This window comes from Lepisma saccharinum, chromosome 4 (assembly GCF_977018435.1).
Source record: "Lepisma saccharinum chromosome 4, izLepSacc3.1, whole genome shotgun sequence".
Taxonomy (NCBI): Eukaryota; Metazoa; Arthropoda; class Insecta; order Zygentoma; family Lepismatidae; genus Lepisma; species Lepisma saccharinum.
Window position 1 is genome coordinate 47,205,638 of NC_139232.1, and position 24,123 is coordinate 47,229,760.

The 24,123-nt window shown below is 37.0% G+C and overlaps 2 protein-coding genes across 5 annotated transcripts in view; both read left to right on the top strand.

Moving 5' to 3' along the window:
- Positions 1-1,130: 1,130 nt before the first annotated feature.
- The window catches only part of LOC145986448 (serine/threonine-protein kinase tousled-like 2), a 160,268-nt gene continuing 137,275 nt past the window's right edge, over positions 1,131-24,123 (top strand). The window contains exon 1 of one of the 4 annotated variants that reach the window (XM_083120470.1): positions 1,131-1,674. The gene's annotated coding sequence lies outside the window, so the exon portion shown is untranslated. Of the gene's footprint in view, positions 1,675-2,193; positions 2,296-24,123 lie in introns of those variants that run through there. The other 3 variants (XM_083120471.1, XM_083120472.1, XM_083120473.1) reach the window with 3 other exon arrangements.
- On the top strand, positions 14,576-17,153 carry LOC145986918 (uncharacterized). Its single transcript, XM_083121385.1, has 2 exons — positions 14,576-14,584; positions 16,764-17,153. Exons 1-2 carry the CDS (start codon positions 14,576-14,578, stop codon positions 17,151-17,153), a joined length of 399 nt encoding a protein of 132 aa, XP_082977511.1.

Genomic DNA, 24,123 nt, shown 5'->3' on the forward strand with positions numbered 1-24,123 from the left:
TGCGTACGCCAGTATCAGTACACATTGTAAGCAAAGAAAACTTGTGCTGGATATTCACTCATCTGCTGGATTGAGTAAGTCTTCTCCAGGTTATAACAACAGTAATAATAATAATAACAATAACATAACATTAACATAACATAAGAATGATTTTGGAATAAAATTGGTGTGTTATGAAATTTTAATTATTATATTATTATTGTTGTTATTATTTATATTTAAATTTCTGGCGACGCCCATGGGAACAATTATGGGTAACCCCCCCCCCCGAATTTCTTTTTTTTTCTGCCCATGGACATGGCCTAAAGAGTTCACCATCTTCCAATTTATACTTGATGTGCGTGGTGGCTCAACACAAATATCATTGCTAAAGTTAACAGTGTGACATAACGAATCACAGTTATTATTTAAATTGCTTTTTTAATCCACCTCCTACAAAAATTGCATAGCAATGCACACTGCACTTGATAGCTGACTAATTGCAATGGAAATAAAATCGTGACATTTTGATCCCCCCCCCCCCCACTACCTACTGGGGAGCATCCCATGTTTTCGCTGGATTCGCGGTTGATTTTAATGCATAGTTGATTGGAAATATTGTAAAGGTAAAAAAAAAAGGTAAAGTGCTCCCCTGTGCTTTTTAGTTAAAATGTTTCGCGATTTATTTGAAGTAAGATCGCATACACACTAAAGTTTTTCTCAAGAATTTCCAACTTTTCTCAAGATAATTTCCACTCTTGCAGAAATGTCTGATGCATTTTTTATTTTGCATTCACTATACGTAGTAACTTTTTAATGTATTTGGTGAATTTCAATTGGCAGACGATGGGGCATTGAACCAGCAGCGATATATATCTACAATCAATCACCCGTGTTGTTATTGTAATCATCATCATGATGATCATGATCATTAGAAAAAAATACATTTTGGGAGAATGAATAAAATTGCGAAATTTTGTTCAGTGACAAATTGAAAATTGAAAAGGATGAGTAATGTAACGTAAAATTGTAGTTCCGCTGTTTTGCATTTTGATACTTAACAATACTGTCCGTCGAGAAAATTTTCTGCGGGACCTACCGAAAATAGCCGAAGGTGTTACAGCGTGACGTCATGTCACCTATCACTGCAAAATAACACGATTTGCTCTGGCAATTCGTGAGTGAATGGAAAGCATGGGCATTTTTCAAAAATTTAGCCCTCGCTTATAGCGCACTGTTGTGGAATAAATCGACAACATAGACGTTAGTGGGCATTATATGTGGTGTAAATGTGAAAAATATTTAATAAAACTAAGTGAAAAATTTTGCTTTGGAAAGTGACCAAGCAACAAGAGGATGTCGGCTACTGGCGGGCGGACGCCATCTTCTAATCGAGTTTTTCTCTTTAGTGAACACCCAATATATTAGATGAACTGATATATGTGTTATGTATTTACGGGGGACTTTAGTTTTCGCCAGTATAGTAGAACGAAGATCAGTTTATCCAAGGAAGATCTTCGTTTGAATCAATCATACTCATGATGTGTAAGGTAATATTACAATTTAAGAACACGAGTATGGTCGCAAACTCGGCTAATGTAGGCTTCACACGCACACAGACAGACATTAACACATACGTATAAAATTGAAAAAAAAAGTGTTTGAAATTCTGCGCTAACATGTGTATTTATAACAGTAAGTAGAAATTAGTGTTATTTTTTGTGCTTTAGGTTAGGTTTCTTGAATTTAGAATATTGTATACAACCGAAGAGTGAAGGTTCAATGTACAGTAATGGAAATGTAAGTTGTTCTCTTTAATTTCAGATTTTGTTTTAGGTGCAGGAAAATCAGATATAATTAATATTATTGGATCATAAAGGAACGATAGATCTTAGTCCGCTAGAAATGTTTTTCCTTTTATTTTTAAACCGATCTGATCACATTATTTGTTTGAAAACATATCCGTGTTTCTGTAGAGCAGACATTTGCAGCTGACTGATAGTAGTAGATTTAACTCCTTTGGAATGCAGAAATGTCTGTAATTTGTATTACCAGGGTTTTTTGTTGGAGAACAGGGGTATTCTTGTAAATATAATATGTAACATGTAATGGAGAAACACGTAGTAAATTATTTGAATGGATGTATGTTTGGCTCGTGCATAGGTATGCTGGGAAAAGTCGACCAATTACCTATGAAGACTGACATTTTTAAAATATAGTAGAAATATTTCTTCGACGTAGGAGCTTTGTGAACCCTGTGATATAGTTCCTTAAAAGCGAAAGTGAAATTTTTGAAACAGGATCTTAGTTTGACAGGTTTGTTCACATTAGTGTTTTATTGTTGCTTTAGGTTCAATGTATCTTTGATGCACACTTGTTGGTTGTAGGAGTTTTTTGTATTTTGTATTTGGACTTTCCACTTCGTTTTTTACACTGACTTATACATCAGAATTTGTTCTGATTTCTTTTGCTAGGATTATACATCAGAATCTGTTCTGATTTGTCTTGCTAGGATAAGGCAGTATCATGCCCACCTACTGTTATGTAGGTAACATATCTGTGATTATTATCTGAATATATATTATAATCTTCCTACCAGCTCATTCCCTTCAAATTTGAATGAAACTTGGCACTTAAAAAGTTTGATTACTACCATTGGTATTAGCAATTAGTGCAAGTTTATATGTTACCATTGAAGATTTTCTGAGTTTCAAAGTAACATGCAGAGATTTTTAACTTGCATTCCATTTAAAACACGTTGCGTACCGGTATTAGATTCCTTTTCCTTGCAACAAATATTTTGTCATAAATTGATTGTTTGATTTTTTGTTTTATTTGTTTCATAATATTTACTTGAGACAAACTCATAAAATGTACATGTTCTGTATTTATGTGTCAGATTCTTACTGTACATTCCAATCCCACATGTCACATGATAAATACTTAAGTTTCGTGTTGTTGATTATAATGCATGTGATAATCCAATGTATATGTAAAAAGCCAGATATTAGATGTCACCATACATTAGATGCACAATTAATATATTATACATAAGTAACCCAACTAATGCATGTGACAATTCTCATTTTTATGAAATGATTAAGAATAATATATTCATTGTTATGACATGGTTTCCCAGCCTTTTTTTTTTATTTGGCTGTTCACTTAAACATGTTTTGTCATTGTACCCATACATAAAAAAATGAATTGCTCTATGAAATTAGAAACTTAACTTTTTTTTTTTAATTTTTCATCTCTGATGATAATTTATAATTTTTCTGCCATATTTTGCGACTGCAAATCTGCAGCCACATGGTGATTTGTGTGAACAAATAACTCATTCAAAAGGTGTTGTACATGACGGAGCACTTGAAATAAATGAAAAACTTAATCTATTGTGGTAACAGTTAGTTATATCGGATACACATTAAAATCTGATATTTTGTGTTTCGCATGGTTCGTACTTACCAATTGTGTATTGCGGAACATAGTTCAAGGTGCCCTTATGCACAATTTTTCACATGCAGAGTGATTTTTTTGATTCCTTTCTCCGCTTCTGTAACACACAATTTGGTGGGGCACATTTTGACTCACGTTGTGGTTATGCAGTGTTTCCATCCAACCTTTTTCACCGAAAAATACCTACTATTGTGTTCGTCACGTGTGAAAATTTTACATTATGCACGGGTACCTGATGGATATCCCCACAAGCCATTATGCACGGTAGCCGACTGTTAGCCCACGAACCATTTCTGATAAGGTTTCGTTAGGTTAGGCAAGCATAGTGAAAAAAAGGGTTTGGAAACACTGACAGGGGCTTACGTCATGAAATGTACGCAGCATGCAGTTCATGTAACGAAAGCAATGACAATTGTGCATCGGTGAGATATTTCTTTTGAAAAATACATGATTTCCCGGTCAAATATATTCCACGTTGAAAGAAAATAACTTGACGAACGTTGGAAAGCTTGGAGAAACTCATTTCCGTAAGTAGTTTCTTCTGTAAAAATGAAGAAATGTGTCTCCGATATAACAAACTGTTACCAGTATTGGTATGTAGTACTAACCACTTGTACAGTCACAGACACTTATGGGTTGTAACAATCCCATTAACTTTTAATGGAATCGTTACAATGCAGAAGTATTCATGACTGTACGTCTAGACTGAAATATTTCCATGGCAAATTTCTGAAGCTTTATCCCATTGGAAACTGTGGGAAAGTTTCTGCTCAGCTTTTAAAACTGTCTCTGATGATCTTCACAATTGCGCTTTTTTTTGTAAAGAAAAAGCAAGCAAACTGTACATTGTTTGTTTATGTATTTTGCACTCTGGTGTTTGATAATTTTTAAAAGCAGACTTTCTACCTTTATTCAGCATCTCTATCTGCCCAGCGTAAACGATGCAGTTAGAAACAGTTTATGCCCTTTATCGTGAAAAGGGGTGTGGTTTGACTTGCATGATAATGCCTTGTACATTGACTGGTTTGCACATGCTATGTATGCATGCAAAAGTAACATCGTTCTCTGATCTACTGTGTCCATGCTCTTATGTATAGAACTGAACTTCCTGATAATAATGTTCTATAATGTACATATGGAGCCCTGACCCCCCTAAAAAAATGGAATCTCTGAGATTACTTTTAATCAACATATATAAAGGCAACTATGAGGGGTGATCAGAAGAAATGGTTACAGAGCCTGTAAATTTCAGGGTACTGTTTATAGTCTGATAATAAATGTCGGGTTTGAAAGTGTCTACATGGCACTACTGCTTCACATAATCGCTGCTCCTGTTTGAAATACTTATCACAACTTGAGGTTATGTTGTTCACGTTGGTAGATCACAATTTTTCCTCTTACGTTTTGGTACCATCTGGAGGCAGTAGTTTTCACATCTTCATTTTCTGGAAGTGTCGAGATATGTGTTCATTAGAGCAGAGAAAAGTTGGAAATCATTTGGTGCCAAATTCAGACCAAGGGCGGTGCAAGGTTTTCAAGTTAAACCTTTCCAAACAAACAACAGTTTGACATATGGTATGAGGATGTTCATTATCATGAAGAATGGTCACTCCACTGCACAGACCTGGCTTTTACCTCCCACAAATGCTGAATTGTCAGGCAGTAGGCATTAACAGTGCATCAGTGCTCAAGAATTCCACCAGCAAGATGCCAGAAGCATCCCAGATAACAGTGTCCAGAATTTTTTCTGGCTTATAAGATCACATTGAACCTTTTACTGCCTCGCTTCAAAGGCATACTATTTTGCTATATGCTGTCTTTACCTCACATATTCACCATAAATTTTCAGCAGTTCGCTATGAATCTGAGCAACCGAAACATTTTTGGCTCGCAAGAAATGAATTACAACTCTCACTTGTGTTATTGACCAATTTTTCAAATGTTCGGCCATTATGTACAGTCACGGCTACTTCCGGTTAGAACGATACATGCAACGAGATATACATGATATCAGTACACATGTATATTTGCTTTACTCCACTACAACTACATTGAAATTTATTTCCCTTGTAATATTTTTTCTGATCACCCCTAGTATTTACTTTTGGGGGGTTATGACCATAACCAGTATTTCTATGAATATTTCACTTTTTAATTTAAATTGATTGTGCGCTATTGAAAGTGTTCCCAAAATTGTAAGGGAGTAGTTTCATTTCGTTACTACTACAGAATTGTCAACGAATGTAAATATTTGTTCGTCAATACCCTTTAAAGAGGAGCTCCACATTATGTGCCACTATTTCCCCTATATTTACATACCTCTTCAAATTTTATGCTCTAAAAAATAGGGCCACTGAAAATATTGATATACCAAAACCGAAATGAATTGATTTAAATCGCCATTTAAATCACTTTAATTAAATAATTTATAGAATAATGTACCTAAGGATTTAGTAGATATGAGAATCACTTTTGGTGAAAGTACATTAATCTCAAAATCATTTAATAGTGTTTATTAGGCTCTAAGAAAGGAAAATAAAGGAAACAAAATATATTTTAGTGTCGGTGTGAAGCTCATACAAAAGGAAATGCACACACACTTATATTTATCTTGATTTAAAATTCAATAATTTTTATAGGCAAAAATAGCAAACATTTTGTGTAGAAAAATATACAAAATTCTAATCATGTTAAACCATAAATAGTGTCATTGTCGTTAAACTGTAAATAAACATCGCAGCTGATATTTTTCAAACTAATTAAAAGAATTGCCAAATTTCAGCTACAAAGACTAAAAATATTTAATAATATTGTAATTTATGATTACAGAGTACATCCAGAATATTTTATTTTCATTGAAATAAAAGTTACTGAGGTTATAATAGTTTTATTAACACATTCAACAAACATTTCTACGATAGGGACATGCTGTGACCTTTCTTGATAGGCGAGCGATGGGTTAATTTTTCATTTCGGTTCATTATAACAATTTCAAATATAATATAGGCCAACACACATCCCCATTTACAATAATGTTCATAATGGTGAAGTATCGGGCTTGAGTGTGAAGTGCATACATACCGTAAAATCAGATCTTCGCTGCATGGTTTTTAAAGAAAAAACAGCCTCTTGATATAAACTTCTTAATTCCAACCATGAAGAAAATTATGATTTACTTGATATTTGATGGCAACTGTAAATTAAATTACGTTAAGAAACTTAATATTATTATAAAGTTTTAATTTTAAATAAACAAACTGGTTTCGGTTTCTTACTTGGTTGGAATTATGAATCATGACTAACAGGAGGAAATAGTGTTTATGTAATTATAATTCACTCAATCGAATCTTAGATTATTTTTTTTTTTTTTTTTTTGGGCAGATCTAACTGTGTATCAATTCTGGATTTTCTGAATGTCTTCAGTTGGGTGCAAGCGTAGATGTGATTCTGAGAACGTTCATGTCTTTGCACTGCGTTATGTAAGTTGCTCAAGTCACTGTAGCCTGTATAGTTCCATGGTCCTAAATTTGTATTGAACAAAACTCATGGCCAACAAAATAATTTATTAAGATCATTGCTGCCACATAACCACATAATATTGTTGTACTGAGATGTTTTAAACTGCCTAATGAAAACTTTCCCATTTTTTTTTTGTTGTTTTGGTTTATGCACAGTTCAGGACATGGTCGCTCATGGTTCACAAGCTCCAACTTTTCACCATATGTTCTCGAACTGAATTGGCCAGACCCTGTGGCTGAGTAGTCGCACTGCGATGCCAGGGGTCCCGGGTTCGAATCCTGCTTGGGCATGGTTGTTGTGAATGTCCATTCATCATTTCATCACTCATCCCCATCTTCGCAAATTAGCCAAGAGGCACAAAACTCGAAGTAAAAAAAAATCAATCAATTGAAGTGAATGTTTTTGAAAGAAGGTCCCTAATCAAGTTCTTACCTGCACCACTGCAAATCGATGGCTCGTCTGGTATGTCAACCATGTCAGAAATTTTCAGTGTAAAAACATACTTTTACACCAGGTACAAAAATGCGACACAAAGAATGGAAAAAAAAACAGCACAATATCACAGTAAAAAATAACGCTTATGCGCAGAACCCATGCTTCTAAATTAACCTTCCTTTTCACCCTACCCGCAGTGTTACATACCCTCCATATTTCCGAGTAACTGACCACATGACGGATATGTTCAAGTACTGGCTGTGATTTTATTTCTTATAAATAGCATACGACTGGTGATCATGGCTAACTTCATAATGTAATTTGTTGATTACTATTGAATTCCCAACATGAAAATCATACCACGTTAGGTGGTGCTATGAATACACAGAAAATTCTGGAACTTAGCAATACTTGTGGCCAGTGCGGATGAATTCTTTCCAACACCCTTGCCAAAGACAGATGCGGTCTTGGTGTCGCTTGCCCTTGGTCTTTTTTCTTTGTGAACGGGGACAGACAGTGACCATGCAAGAACTGCATAAGTCACATGAAAAGCAGGGAGAAAGGCAAGCAGTCCTCATCTTATAATGCGGCCAGTCATGCCACATCGCCCAGATGGTTTATGTTTCAAGCCAATACAACAGGAAATAGAGGAAATGAAAATTCTGCAATGTAAATATCTCATAGTAAATAAATTTCATTCTAAGGTGTATAAAGGCATTGAAAAACACGAACTTAAGATATCAAAAGTGTTTTAAGAAACAATGCAAGCTGCGCTTGCCCCGCCTTTCTTTACCGCACGCTTCTGGTTCATATATATATATATATATATATATATATATATATACAGTATCAGAAACAGAAAAAAGTATATTTACATATAATTTTTTATTCGCATCAACTGTTCAAATATTTTACAGGGTAGGGTCATTTACAAGAAAAAGCCTTTCTATAAAAACGTATATCTAGAGTGCTTCAAGAAAATGTATACACACTTCATGAGAAGAAAAAATTGTTAAAACATCTTCATACAAAGATGTGTATTCACCTGAAAGTAAGGTTGCAAGTCAATTTGAAGATTTCAATGCACTTTCTGTGCTAAATGTTTACAATAAATGCTCAAACTGATGGCCTCCAGCATAATTACATCTCTGAGTACGGGCCACTACGGCTTCAGTAACACTCACCAAAGTTTGCAGTGGGATTTCTGCACATGCTGCTGTAATCTCGTCCCAAAGTGTGTCCAGGTTATCTGGTTTCCTGTGATACACCTTATCCTTTACTGTTCCCCATTAGTAAAAATGGAGGGGTGTAACATCTGGAGGGCGTGGAGGGAATTCAAATGGACCCTTGCATTCTATCCAGTAGCCTCGTACATTTTGATCAAGTTGTGCAGAGGGGCACCATGTTGTTGGTAATAAAACCTCTCATTACCGTACAGTTCACGAATGGCAGGTAAAATTGATCCATCAAGCATTGTCAGATAACTTTCACCAGTTACATTACCTTCAAAACGGAAAGGTCCAATGAGTCCCTTCGATGACAATTCATACCACACAATTCACACAATTACTCCAGACAAATTCACAGCATTTTCAACAGTGATGTGGGGATTATCTTCCGGTCAGTATACACAATTGTGTCTGATTGACAGTTCCAATGAGCTTGAATTGTGCCTCGTCCGACCAAACCCCGGATCACTGTCAACCATGTCCGGAAACCATTCACAAAATTGTAACCTATGATCTGGGTCGTTGTCGCTTAACTGTTGTACCAGCCTGGGAATGTACACTTTAAACTTGCCTTTTTTCAGAATGCATAGTATGATAGTAGCACTTACACTACTCTCACATGCACATTGCCTTGTAGATTTTTGTGGCAACCTGTGAAACCGTTTCACTACTGCAGCCGAGGACTCATCACTTGTAGCTGTGCGAGGTTGCCCTGATCAGGCTTTGTGCACATCACACACTGTTCCATGCAGTTAGAATTTCTCACGTATACAAGAAATCGTTAACCTTGAAGGGGGATCAGTACCATACTCATGTCTCCGTTGTCTTTGAATTACAACCACATTCTCAAATTTCCAGTACCACTTTAACAAATTCTTACGCTCTTCAAAGTTCAACCATACTTCCGCCATGTGGATATGAATCACTCACCACTGACCACGTAGTGGCGATAGCTTCCTGGTACTTTCTGCCATCTATTGAGCAAACATCACACTACATTTGTACCATATTTCATCCCCTCAGTTGGGAATACATTTTTTTTTCATGTTTTAAGGTCTGTATACATTTTTTTTTGAAGCCCTCTGTATATGTATGGTGCCAGAAACCATGCAAACAATTTTTAAGCATGTTTTTTAAATGAAGAAAAATCATCAAGAACTATTATTATCCACCCTGACCAAAGCTGAAACTGGTAGTTTTGTGTGTGTGTGTATATATTCATCATTCTTCCTCATCATGACCAGCCAATACTAACAAGTCTTGTGTATGATTGTTGTTAATTAATGCTCTTCCAAACACTTATTTTAAATTTTGGTCTTTATTTTTCAAAGTAATGGCTAGAGGTGTGTGTGTGGGTGCACAAACAACAATGCAGAGGGAGAATGATGTACTGTAATGTAAACTTTGCAAGTATGCTATAATGTAAATAAATACGTATGTTATAATAAATTCATGTCATACAGGGATAATATATACGATGTAATATAATCTAGGAGTACGGGGACTTCTCAGACACCCTGTAAATTACTTTCATTAACACACATTATTATAATAGGTTCAATACCCGGTGGAGGCACATAGTGGTTCAGATCCCACTTTGAACTGTAGATTCAGTCCCGATTAGCCTTACTGTGCATAAAGTGGACTTAAAAACACCAACTCAATCAATCAATTTATTTTTCAATTTTTTTTCCGCTGCACATACTCTTAGTCACTACTTGGTACAGTCACAGACACTTCTGGATTGTAATGATCCCATTGGAAGTCAGTGACATTGTTACAATCCACCATGACTACCTTATATGTATATTACATCATTAACACATCATGTACATAGTGGAACAACACTCACTAAACTTTGATTTCAAAAATTCTCTAAACATAGTGATGAATTTTACATACATTTACCTATGCTTACATATAACCAGAAAATCTTTACAAATTATACTGGAATACAGTATAATTTATTATATTTTTCTTGAATACAGAAAATCACATGACACATGTTGGTCATCACTTTTTTCACTGATTATGTTGTTCAGCAGATCTTGCAGTATCCTATGTAGTCTGTGTTTTTCAGATAGTCATTCAAATATAAATCTGGTGAGCGAGGTGGCCACAAAATTTTTCAAGATTGTTGATGTTGGAAGAACCCATGAAGCATCTATACTGTCTCATTTTACATGTGGTACATTTCTCCACTTCGCCGGAATCTGCAGTAACATTCCTCTTCTTCCAAAATTGCCATGAATTGATGGATGATATATGTGTGTACATAACTGAAGTAACAGCTTCCACAATTCACTGCCTAGAAATTGCAAACTGCACTCCACAATTTTTAGAGTGAAGTGGGACCTCATGTAATCCATACAGAATTTCCGCATCTCAGATGTGAGTTTTACAACTATTGACATCCAAATGAAGCTGCCCCTCGTGGCAGAGTGGTAAGCACACCGCGCTACGATACCAGGGATCCCAGGTTTGAATCCTGGCCTGGGCATGGCTGTGTCCAAATTAGCCAAAATGGCACAAGAAGCAAAGTAAGATAAAACAATTCAATCAATAAATCAAACCATCCAAATTAAAACATGCTTCTTTACTGAAGAAAGTATTGTTAAGCTGGTCAATCACATTGTTCCATGTGGATCTTTTAAACCAAAGGCAGTAGTCAGCTCGCGTTCCAAAATCCAAAGGACATATCTTTAGCACTACGCAAACCCTGTGTATCCATAACTTCAGACATTTTGTAACTCTCGGACAGTAAGAATAGGACATTCATACCTCCTGACCACACCACCAGAGTGACTTTTCAATAGAGTGCTGCAATCTAGGCTGAATTTCCTGCAGTAAAGCAGATGTCACCATGCATAGTCAGCAGCTTCTAGGCCTAGCTTTAACACTACTTGCATTGCAAAGCAGTTTCATTAGTGCATAGACTGTTTTCCCTGATACAGGAATATCAGTGAATCTCCGATGAAAGATCTGATAGCAAAACATTCGTAAGATTTTACAGCAAAATAAGCTTCTCACCCAGCAACTCCCTTTTCTTGCATGAGACTCACGGCAGACTGAATTTTACTAGGGCTGAGCCGATACCGATGTATGCCGGTTGATTTTCTTCTACCGATACCAAGGATTTTCACTGGCCAGAAAAGCATGCAGTTGGCCTTGTTAAAAGTTTGTTCATTCTTCCTTGTGACAGATTGGAAGATCAGCACAGGAAGTTCCATATATTTTCCTAGAAGCACTGGATAAAACCCCACCCTCCCGAGAAGCAGATGGCAATATCAAAGGCATGGGTAAGTGACATGACCATGAAGGCATGTAACTGCTTAGTTAACGCTGTGGGAAATAAACCATTCATTGCCAATTCTTACTTCAAGCTCGAGGTCGTGAGATAGGTGGATGTTTTTAAACCACCCGCCATGCTAATGCCAGGTCAGGTAGTTGGGGAGTTCTTGGAAAAGAGGGATGAAGGTCACTCTGAAATTAGCTTTGTTTTATCTATGTTCAAGCAGGAAGGGGATTCAGCAATTTCTTCTTGGCCTCTTCCCTTCTGTGTCAGTCTTTGTGTGACTGCTGTTATCGGCCAATGAGGATTATTTATTTCGCCGAGATTAGATTGGGGACATATGGCTTTGAATGACAGTACTAAGGAAGATTGAGTTTTTGTTTCAAGTCCACTTTATGCACAGATAGGCTGTTCGGAACTGGACTTACATTTAAAAGTGGGTTCCAAACCAGTCTGTGCCTCCACTGAGTGTCGAGCTCGGGATCGATTGATTACAAGGTGATGGCATTACAACTACACCTCTAAAGGTTTATGTACACCACTATTTACAATAATGTACATAAAATATTTATCCGGAACTTTAGTTTTCATCAAATGGATGTACCATCATTCTTTTTGTTATTCAATAAATATTCAATTTTTTACTTCTTTGGCATTAATTTCCTTGCGATGACAGTTGTTCTTACACAAATTTTAGAGGTCATAGTTACACGTGAGCTAGATCATGAATATTTGCTGTTTTATCTCTGATTTTATAGCATCTTTTTACTATTTTTGTAGTAAAAATGTTTTTAGTCAAGAATCAAAGAACAAAATAGGTATTAACTTTGTCTTTCCTCTGTTTCTTAGTCTGTGCATCATACAACAATACTCCATACGCATCGGAGAAATTAAGTACTACTAATTAATTAATTTATGTATTATTACGAATCAACCTATAATTATATTAATATATTAAATATAAACACTTTATTATTATATTTCTGAGATGCTTGGCTCGGGCTGGCTCCCCAAATATATTTCTAGATACATGCCTAGTGATGTGACGAGTTAGTATGACTCTGTAACTAGCCTTTGTTATTTTTTACTGGAATTATACAAGTATTGGTATCGGTATCCATAGGAATTGGTCATAGTATCGGTATCGGCTCAGCTCTAAATTTTACTATTTGTCAAGTCACATGTGCACAGCTATCGTATGGTGCATCACATTTCCAAGGTCACACATACAAGCATCAATACTCTGAAATATTTTCTAGTTTTTACATCAATATATTTTTGAAATCATAGTTCAGGGAGTTTTGAATCACAATGTATAATGACTGTTTTTAACCTTTAGTGGATGGCTGGTTTTGAATGAAGACCCATGACAGCAGTTGACGCATCATTTATGAAAACTACAGATGATAATTCAGTTCTTTTTTGATCATTTATGATTAAACTATGAATTCTTACTATTATTAATAACCACAATTCGAAAATGCAGATTTTTTTTTCTCCCAACATTATGAGATAGAACTTATAAATTGTCTATATACTATTCAACCACTGCTTTTTGCTGATATATTGTACTTGTATATATAATAATGTTGCTCCAACTCCGCCTGTGACTGTCTGGTTCTAGACTCTTTTGGACTGATGTCCTCATCGACTATAGGCCAGTACTGAAGAGGCTGCTGCCCCTCTTCAAGGATTTTTATCGACTTCCCAATTTTGATTTTCTTCTTCCTTTAACTCATTATTGGGAGGTAAATTGTATAGATTTCATAGGTAATAAGAGGCCTGTTAAAAAAGAAATCATCTCTCTGTAACAATTATTTCTCAAGCTATGATTTTTTTTTGCACATCATGACAAATTTTGGAAAGTTCCCGGATATTTTAGTGTTATTTCTTTTCTCTCTTGGACTAATCACGAGTGGATCCTTCATTAATTTTATACATTCACCATTCATCCATATCGTCACAATTAATATAAAAAGATAGTTTCTTAGCATGCATTTAATACATGAGTGGGAGCAATAGTTTACATAGAAAGTTAGGTTTTACAAACTAAGTGAAAAATATGTCTCAACCAGGACACAAAACTCAAGTTTTGCCATACTCTGTTACAGAATGCAAGAGACTCAGATTCAAATTTTAATGGAGTCATATTTTCCAAAAGTGCTCAAGCCAAAATGTACTGGCAACATTTAAAAGTAATTGTATTGTTTAAGATATTCATAAACTCGTTATTTTAGGTTTGTACTACAGGGTGGCCACAAAGTATCACTGATGAACTGAAAGATGTGTGAGACGGGCTTTTACTCATGTTACGTCAGCATTGCTCCGTAAAATGTTGCACAGAACCTGGCTGCATATTATCCTTTGCCATGAGAATGATGGTGCACAGACTGATCCCTTGGATAATTAATAGTTTATATCACAGAGGTGTTTAGTAAGTTCATTGTCTGTTATCAGTAAAAACTACTCAAAAGAATTATTGTTCATTGTGTTTGCGTATTATAAGGGTAACAGGACTTTGTGGCCACCCTGTAGAGTTGTAATGTTTATCCTTGCCTCTTTCCTTGTGTGTGGAAATTTAAGCTAATCCAAAATGTAGTAGGAGTAAATTCCGATCTTCAGACTTTTGGGACGTGTCTAATTTTGCATAGTGTTACTCAAGATGCAGGAGGTCAGTTTCTAGAAAGAGATTGGTGAGATTGTCATTCGTCAGTAGCAACTTAAATTACTTTGTTCATAGGGGAAGATGAAAGTATTTTTCTGAGTATTCCAGGGATAAATTTCATTTAACCTTCGCTGCCCCACTTTCCGTTCAGTCATAATAGTTTTGCTTAAAATGTGTTTTCCTAGTCTGTTGCCCAGTTTCAAATATGCTTCATTAATACCTTTTAAAAGTCAACAGAACCTTTTGTATAACAAGATAGCTGAGACACAAATATGTAGCAAGGTAATGCACTTTATTTTCCTGTCCATCTGTAGGGAGAGTAGGGGAGGTACTGTTCACAATTTCAGATTTTTTTCTCGACGAAAACTAAGTTTTACCTGGACTTGAGCATTGATTTTCACAGCACTTATTTTCTTGTTGATTCAATATGTAATTAATGATTATTGTTCATCTAATTTTTCTTACTATGTTCATGAATATATTTTTGTACGGTTGTTTTATTTTTATGGACTAAAAATTTCAACTGCTTACAGACTTCTGTACAGTTCCTGTCATTTACCAAAACAATTCAGTGAACTAAATTTCAACTGTTGTTTCTGTTGAAGACAACCATTGCTGCAATAGAGAATGTGTTAACTTAGATTATTGTATTGACTTGAACATAGCAGATGTTATTTTGCTAGTTTGTAGCCAATAGCAATGGCACACCAGCATCATGAACTATTTCTTCTGAGTGACAGTGGAAATACAGAACAGAATTGTAAGATGAGTTTATTTTTATTTTAAGTTACAGTTACAAACAACTTTTAAAATACCTAAAAAGGAAATCTACCTATCTAGTTTCACGAGAAGTAAGACAACATAACACATACTCTGCTCCAAATTAAGCACAGATTAGTCAGAAAAAATTGCACTATTCACTGTTTTGAAGTGAGAATTTTATATGCCAAGTTATTCTGATTTGCAGTGTAACACACTATGTATAGACTAATAAGGAAAGGCCTGATCAGAAATCATCATAAACATTGAAAAAAAATTGTAAATATGTATACGCAGTGTGTCAAAAAACATACGTAAGCAACTTTATGCATATTTTCTTTTAAGAAAGTCACAAACTATGATTTATAAATTTGATTTAAATGAAACCATCCATCAAAAATAATTTCTTAAATAAATATCATGATTTTTATCCACCCCGACATGTGTCCATGAAATAAAAGTGACTGGGTAGAAATGTGCCAGTGCCACACACAGGAAAGGCTCAGGAACTAAAGACATTTTGCTCATTTCTGCATATGATTTGGCAAATATTATTCAAGCTGAGCTTAACCCTGGAATACAAAACTGTGTGAGAGACGTGAACACAAAACCCTCATAATTTTTTTTAAAAATCTACTTAATTATTAAGTTTTTGTAATTTTTGTGTTTGGTGCTATTAGTTTACCTAGTAATATCATAAATTATGTTACAAAGTTTGGCAACACTGGTTGGCAAGGTAACGCCACAATGTTGTATCAAACAACAACCAGTATCATTGTGTGTTTGGCTGTGATAGCGGAAAAGTGAATTTCACTGCGAGTCGAATAGCGTGGGGTGTATATGAGAACCGTGTGGCAGTAATCACACTGCACAAAGTTGGCAAATCACCATCAGACATTTTCAGCAAACCTGAAAAAGCTAAATATCAGAAGGATGTTCGTGCATCGAACCATCAACAGATACTGTGACATAGTAACAATTGAGGAAAGGTAGACCTCGCAGCGTGAAAGGCCAGAAGCTCGTGAAAGCAGTGGTGGCGCGGATTTGGTGAAATCCTGTCGGGAAACAAGCAGTGATGGCTCGAGAGCTGAACATTTTGAAAATGTCTATGTTGTGTGTGCTCCGGTGACCTAGGACTCCGCGATTATGGGTGAAGTACTCTTCAATTCCTCAGTCCAAAGCTTAAGGGTCCAGAGGGAGCAGAAAACAAAAAGACTCTTTCAGCGTTATGCAGATAGCGGCCACAGGAGGATCCTTTTCACGGACAAAAAAATCTTCATGATTGAAGTGTCTTACAATCGTCAAAACAACCGTGTTTATGCCTCGACATCCCAGGAAGCTCGTGAAAACACGCCATGGATCCTCAGAGGCTATCATCCCCCCTCAGTGATGGTTTGGTGGGTGGTTTCATACGATGGCTTCGTAGGATGGCACAACTGACCTCCACTTCTGTGAACATGGTGTGAAAACATCTGCAAAAGTGTACCAAGTGACAGTGTTGAAGCCACTTGTGAAATCGTTGACCCACACCGTGTTCAACAATGAGCCGTGGAGCTTCCAGCAGGACTCAGCACCGGCCCACAAGGCAAAGACCACACAGGAGTGGCTTCAGAGGAATGTGCCTGATTTCATTGCTCCACCTGATTGGCCCTCCAGCAACCCCAACCTCAGCCCATTGGACTACAGGTTGTGGTCCGTTTCGGAGGGCATGGTCTGTAGGAAGAGGCATTCAAACCTTGAGAGACTCAAGCATTCTCTTGAGAAGGCAGTGGTGGAATTTCCCCTCGAGACCGTGCATGCTGCGATCGATGACTGACCTCAGAGACTTCGGGCCTGTGTGAAGGCTAGAGTTGGCCATTTTGAACAGTGATTGGTGGGTGCTCTGTGTTGCCAAGACCTGTACCTTTGTAACATCCAAATATTAATACATTAGCTTGCTCACTGTGCCTGTAGTTCATTATTAACTTTGTAACAGAATTTATGATATGACTAAGCCAAGCGTCAGGTTAACCTTGCAGCAGGTTTTATGTATCAATCCGCGCGAGAACTGAGCTCAGAATCTTTCGTGCCAGTCTTTCCTCAACCGCCGAGCTGCTTACATCGGAGACACTGAGAAAATCTACAGTATTGCCAACCGCACAACACATCAAAACCCGCATGCATGTCAAGTGGATTGTATTTTTGCTTCTCTTTGTCTCCTGAAACATAACATTTTAAAAGTACTTTCTGCGCATATATTATTTAATAAATGTGTCATTAATATAAGAGCGAAACAACTTCTAAACATGAGAGCATGTGTGTATATTTCGAGCACGCAAAAATAAAAATAAACAAAGATAAAAGTAAACAACGATAGGCCCCTCTTGAATTTAATGACAAATTATTGTTTTTGGTTTAGAAAGAAATAGATTTATGAAAAACTTGGTTGCTTCGTTCGCAATACACCCGTTACTGTAAGACACACGCACTTCAAGTTGTACCACCAAAAAAGCATGATTTGTTATTGGTGATATATACAATCAGGTGCATTGTCTGTCGCTATTACTCTGGTTTCAATTTATGAATCACTTCACTAAACCAGGATTCAAATCTTGGTCTGTCTATTTGTTGCTGATAATCACCCTTCCCTTTCTTTGCGCTGAAAAGTAAATATGCGCCTTCAACAAAGCTTTCATTGCCGCCAGTGGGTGAAACAATAAGCCTCCCCCTTCCCCTCATCGTCGGTTTCTTCAGCCCTGGCGGTGGTTTTGCATGGTGGTATCCTTCCATGGTTTATTCCCCCTTCCCCCACTCACCGAGTTGAAGGACGTCTCGTCCAAATAATAAACATGTTTCTTCTCACTGCGATATATTTTAATACCGCGGAGATTCTTTTGTCGTCAAACAACAAACAATCGTTTCCTCTTGCTAAACTCAAACCGCAAATCATTCAACACCCGTGATACAATTCGTGTGCACATTGACGGCAAATCACCTCACGCCCTGTTTTACTTTGATCTTGTTGCCGCAAGGAGGATTATGCATTTAAAACAACTTGCTTGACTTTGAAGAACATTTCCTTTCGGATGAAGCCCAAAATAACATTCGGGTAAAACCGCACGCTGAACAGTAGATTCAGCCATTCTCGCCGCTCTACAATAAACATAGGGTTAAAATAGTGGGATGTGCAACACTGGTATCAGCGATTTCACGCGCTCTGCAACGCATTCAGTCTCGCTCGACTCGCTCTAAAGTTTCAATGTCTCTTCAACGCAATACAGATTCGAGTTGGCGAATCTGCGGTTCTAAGTTCGTCTGCACAGTGATTGCAACCAATTAAGTCCATACCTGCTAATCAATGTATTATTTTGTCTGTATATTACAAATTAAATAACTGTTTTCTTGCAAGTATGCAGTTGTGTCGGAATAGAACCCGTCTCAGTGGAACTATATTCTTGCGCGCACGTTTGGATCTACATATGCTAAAACCTGCTGCAAGGTTGACCTGACGCTTAGCTTAGGAACATTATCATTTTAAAAACATACATTTTGATAGTTTTTTTAGGGGCATTATTTTATGAGAAAATAATATATTTTCTTACGGGTCTTGGGAGAAAATTAAAAAGTAAGGTTTCTTATTTATTTTTTGAAAAAAGCAAGAAACCTTTTATTTGATAGTTAGTTTGATACTAATCCACAACCAATTTTACAAATAAAACCCGGTGTCATTTCCGGGTAGATACATATAGTGGTTAAGTGGGGGGTGGGGGCCCAGGCCCCTCCAGTTCTCATCTAGCCTCTCTATAGCGGGCCCAATGTATATATCTTTCAACATATTACATAACTTTTGCACAGAAGGCAGAAGGGGTGTTAAATTAGGCAGGATTCTGCTCTGAAATGGGATAATCAATAATGTGGGACTGTCACTCAGTTTGAGCGTCTTTCTTGAGCTTGTGCATTTACTATTTCAGTATTTCCTTTTTCTAACCAGCAATGGATTAAGGAAAACGCATGGTATATTATGAATGAATGTGTGCAAGAATAGAGGAAGAAGCATGGGAATCAGTGGCGTATACTGGGTTAAGAACCTGGGCTATAGCACCATATCATAGTGTTCGAATGGACAAAAATTTGCTGGTGGGGATGTTTTTGTTTTTTTTAACTCATTTGGGGTGGTGGGTTGAAGTGATGTGACTCTGTGATTAAAAATATATACCTCATAAATAAAACATGGAAATATACAGTGCCAGTAAGGAAAGGATTTCAAGAATTTCATTCTTATTTGCATAAATGAGAGGCCCATATTGTGAAATATCATGTAGGCCTATATACGAGAATAAAAATAAAATTTCAACTTACCTATTTTCACGATTTTAAGTTCTGGTACTCCTTGTTGGCGCAGTAATAACATCGTTGCCTTGAAACTAAGGGGTCCCGGGTTCGATGCATGGTGGTTTAGATACCACTTTAACTGTAGGTCCGATCCCCATTAGCTTATCTGTTCAAAAAAAGAACATACAAGAAAAATCCACAATGATTTGGAGCTTATCGTCATTCGTGAACCGAAAAGACAGCTTCTTAATTATGTCCCTCATTTCAGTTCACTACACAACACACAGCACATATGATTCACAAAAATACAATCCACTCACTACTGTATTCACACGCTGCTCTAAATAAATTCCACGCACCACGACTCGACACGATCTAAACTACAACTGGTCCTTGTCATTTCGGTAAACCATTCCCGCTCATCCAACAATTTTCTACTCCCCACTGTATCTAGTTGTTTGAAGGTCAACGACCTCTTTTACAACTCCTCTGCAAACGTTCAATGATGTTCTTGTCCCTGCCACATGACACTTTCCCCTTTGGTCGCGATAATCTGGCTTGAAAATTCCCCATTCCTGGGAAGAGTACATACTGGGAAAAATTGATTTCCAACATTGACCCAGACTTTTGAGGAAGTTCAGAGGAGTTTTTTCCCCACCATATGCAACCCTGTTCTCTCTCCTGTAACAGTTTGACTCCACAATTCCCCGATCCTGGGGAAATTACATGGTGGGAAAAATTGGTTTGCAACATTGATCGAAGCCCTGTCAAGCTTAACCGTCACCCCCGACGAGTTGCCCACCAGCTGGGCCAGTCCTCTCGTGAATTCAAGAAAGCGGGCAATGTTTCCAACTTCTAAGAAATCAGGTTCATCTTCTTATTGAAATGAACAATTTTATGCACATTTTCTGATATATTTTTTCTGTATTTTATTCCCTGAGTCTGATAGATATTTTTTCTGTATTTTATTCCCTGAGTCTGGGATTCGCAGATAGCCTAGATAGCCCCATAATATATGCCTCTGATGGGAATACTGTAGGCTTCATTCTCTTGAATGAGCGAGTCCATTGCAAAATAGGCACCTTTGTTTCCCTTCGGAAAAGTCAAACTGAAGTTGAAAATATTCTGTTTTCAATATGCCACTCTTTTATATAATCAGGATTACTATTTTTTTTTTTACGTGTACCTGTAAACATGTGTGTGCTACTTCATACTGCATTGATGTGGCTGAGAGTTGCAGTGTTACATATTTATACCAATGCCTAACCAACATTCAAAACAATATGTGTGTGTGTGTGTGTGTGTGTGTGTGCATGGCTTCAGGGACCACCATCGATGGCGCCAGACCGCGGAGTCCAGATTTAGTAACCTTGAGTTGTGGTGCAGCACAATCGGATGTCTCGGCAGAAGCGATGGTCGTTTCTATCAAATAGGTGGGCGAAGATGATTTTCCAGAAAGCTACTGTAATGCCCACTGTTTATGGTAACTCCTTTCCGCACTGTGAGTGAAAGGAAAATGACAACAATCAGTTTAATGTTGCTTGGTGCTTGTTGGGACTTGTGCAGTCTTGGGGAATCAGAATGGTGAACCACTTAAAGGGAGGAGGTACAGTTACGCACCAGTTGTGCATTTATTTCAATATTGTCCAAATGGGCACTGCTACTAAAAAAAAACTTGGGTGTATCAAGAGTATGCATTTCTCTCCATGTTGCAAGTGGAAGGGGTTGTGTTTTATGTTGATTATTAAGCTGGACACAATATTTGATGAAAAATATGAAGAATAAGAGTTTTCGGAATCCCATGTATTCCTTATGGGGAATCAACTTCAGCCTCAAGTTACGGCTAATCAGATTGGAGTTTCGACTTTTCTGCTTGGCAATCACTTCTTCAAACTGCCCTTTTCCCGTTGATATCATTTTCTATTCCATCGGAAGTTTGATATTCCCAAGATAACAAATCAAATAATACTCCCATATGCGTTGTCGCCTTGTAATGAAGGGTTCATACCTGGTGGAGGCACTTAGTGGTTCGGATCTCACTTTAAACTGTAGGTCTAGTCCCAATTAGCCATACTGTGCATTAAGTGGACTTAAAACACCAATTGAATCAATCAAAATACTCCCATATGCCCAATGCATTTCTCCCTGCCTGCTGGCAGTGTTGCCAAACCTGGTGTGCATAAAAGAGCTAAAGTTCACCTTAAATGGAGTTGAAACTGACTTTCAAGGAGCTAGATTTACAAAGTCCTTCCTAGAGTAATGTTAGTTGTCAAAGGGGTGGGGTGCTGCTATTACTGTTAACTCTAAATTGATGACAATTTATTCTTAGTTTTCACCATCTAGATCTTGTGGTATCACCCATCTCATGGTCGTATGAAATCGAAAATAAAGGATTCCCTGATAACAATATTATGTCAATTTCACGTGAACATGGCGCTATAAAAAACGTAGCTCGAGATATAAGGGGGGAGGGTGATGCAGCCAATATAACAATATCACATCACGTACAAAATGTATAATCATGGCAATGTTGGTCTATGTGGGCCGGAACCAGTGATGGTACCATAGTGAGGCACGTTGGCAGGCACCCCAGTTCACAGGCAAACGAGTGCACGAAAAAGCCAGATCTGTCTCCAAGAGAGCTAAGTTGGCAACACTGACTCGGAGGAGAAAGCCGGGCGGAGGCTGTCCCGCATGCCCTTAACCACTGTTGGATATTGAAGTGCTTCATCACCACAAGTTCTCTGACACCTAACAGCATTTCTTTCATGTGCAACTTCAATTTTGATGAACATAATTTGTTCTTTTTGTAGAATATTGTTTCAGAGCACACCACTCAATGTGGCTACAGTCAGCACAGTTCTCTGCCACCACATGCCAATCTGTGGAACTACAACATGTCACATGTAGAGACAGGAATAATGTCATTATCTGAATCCATGAATAATTGTTGCTGTCAGTGACAAACAGTGGACATATTATTGAGTAATCACTTTTTTTTTTTTTAAATGATCCTCATATTATTTAATGAATTTCATGCTCACCATAAGTAGTATGCCATTGTTGATTTTTTTTTTTTGCATCCTATTTTTCTGCTAATCAAGTTCACTGTCAATAAAATATAACATCAACAACAACAACAACAACAAAAGGAAATATCTTCAACAGCAAAAGCAGAAGATACATGTTCCTCAATTAGGATATGACATTGTCTCAATTTACTGCAGCTTGTAGATTTCCGCTATCAACTTGTTTCCTTCAAATGCAATTAGATGCCAATCTCGAGTAGATTATCCTATTATTAGCCATTTAACGGTCCTGCAAGGTGTCAGTGTACACATTTCATTCCCCAGCCTCTTTGTATCTTCTTTGCAGAATTGGGGAAGCTAGTGTCTAATAATTTAGCACAAATTATCATACATGACCCAACTTTGCAGAATCGGGAAAGCTAGTGTCTAATAATTTACCACAAATTAGCATACATGACCCAACTTCTAATTGCTCGACTTTAAATAGTAAATACAAATATTTGTAGAATGGCAGCAATTGTGAGTTCATCATATTTTCCCAACTTAGTTAAAATACTCCCCTTCGAGCCTGATTAAACTGTATCATGTTCAGTAGTGAAGAAATGAAGATATTAAAGTCTATGAGGGAATTGTGAAAACCATGTACAGTAGGTGCCCTCTAGTTCGGCCACCAGATTGTTCGGCCCACTTCCGCCGCCTTGCCGGCGACAAGTCACCACTTGTTTGTCTAGCACTGGAAAGGAAAGTATTATACTCTACAGATTAGTTGTCTATACCTAAATAATAGACCAACTATACACTTAAACATGGTTTAAACTACCATATAACTAATTTTAATGTGTGGCCGTACCGTTTATAGGATGCATTGGTCTTTTTTGCATTACTTTGGCTCGTTCGGCCTACGGTTCGGTCCCGAGATTGCCGAAGTAGAGGGTGCCTACTGTATGAAACAATGCTGTTTTCTCTTGAAATACCAGCAGTGGTCTATAGTTTCTGTGATTCTCTATGCTTTCAATACATGTGTATGCCATCCTCTCAAAACACTTTATTACTCATTTTGCCTCTGATGTAGAAACAGTGCTCTATAATATCCCCCCAAACATATCTTTGAAGATGCTGAACTCCTTGGATATGTAATACAAATTTTGGAGGCTTTCAAACAGCTGAAATCATTATCTGTATCATTTCATTAAAAGTGGTTGTACTCCATGTAATTAACAAAATGCATCAATCTGAAAATTATTCTTGTTTTTAATTGTATTAAGGTTTAAATGTTTGTGAATGCATATAATTTGCATATTTCACCAACAAAAGTTTCTAACATCTGTAGCCTACATGTTTCACAGACAAATGAAGTCAAACTTTGCTACATTTAACTTTTAAGATTCTTTTCACATATTTGAGTTTACTTTTGTGGTGGTTCATAAGTCATGTGCAATGCATAAG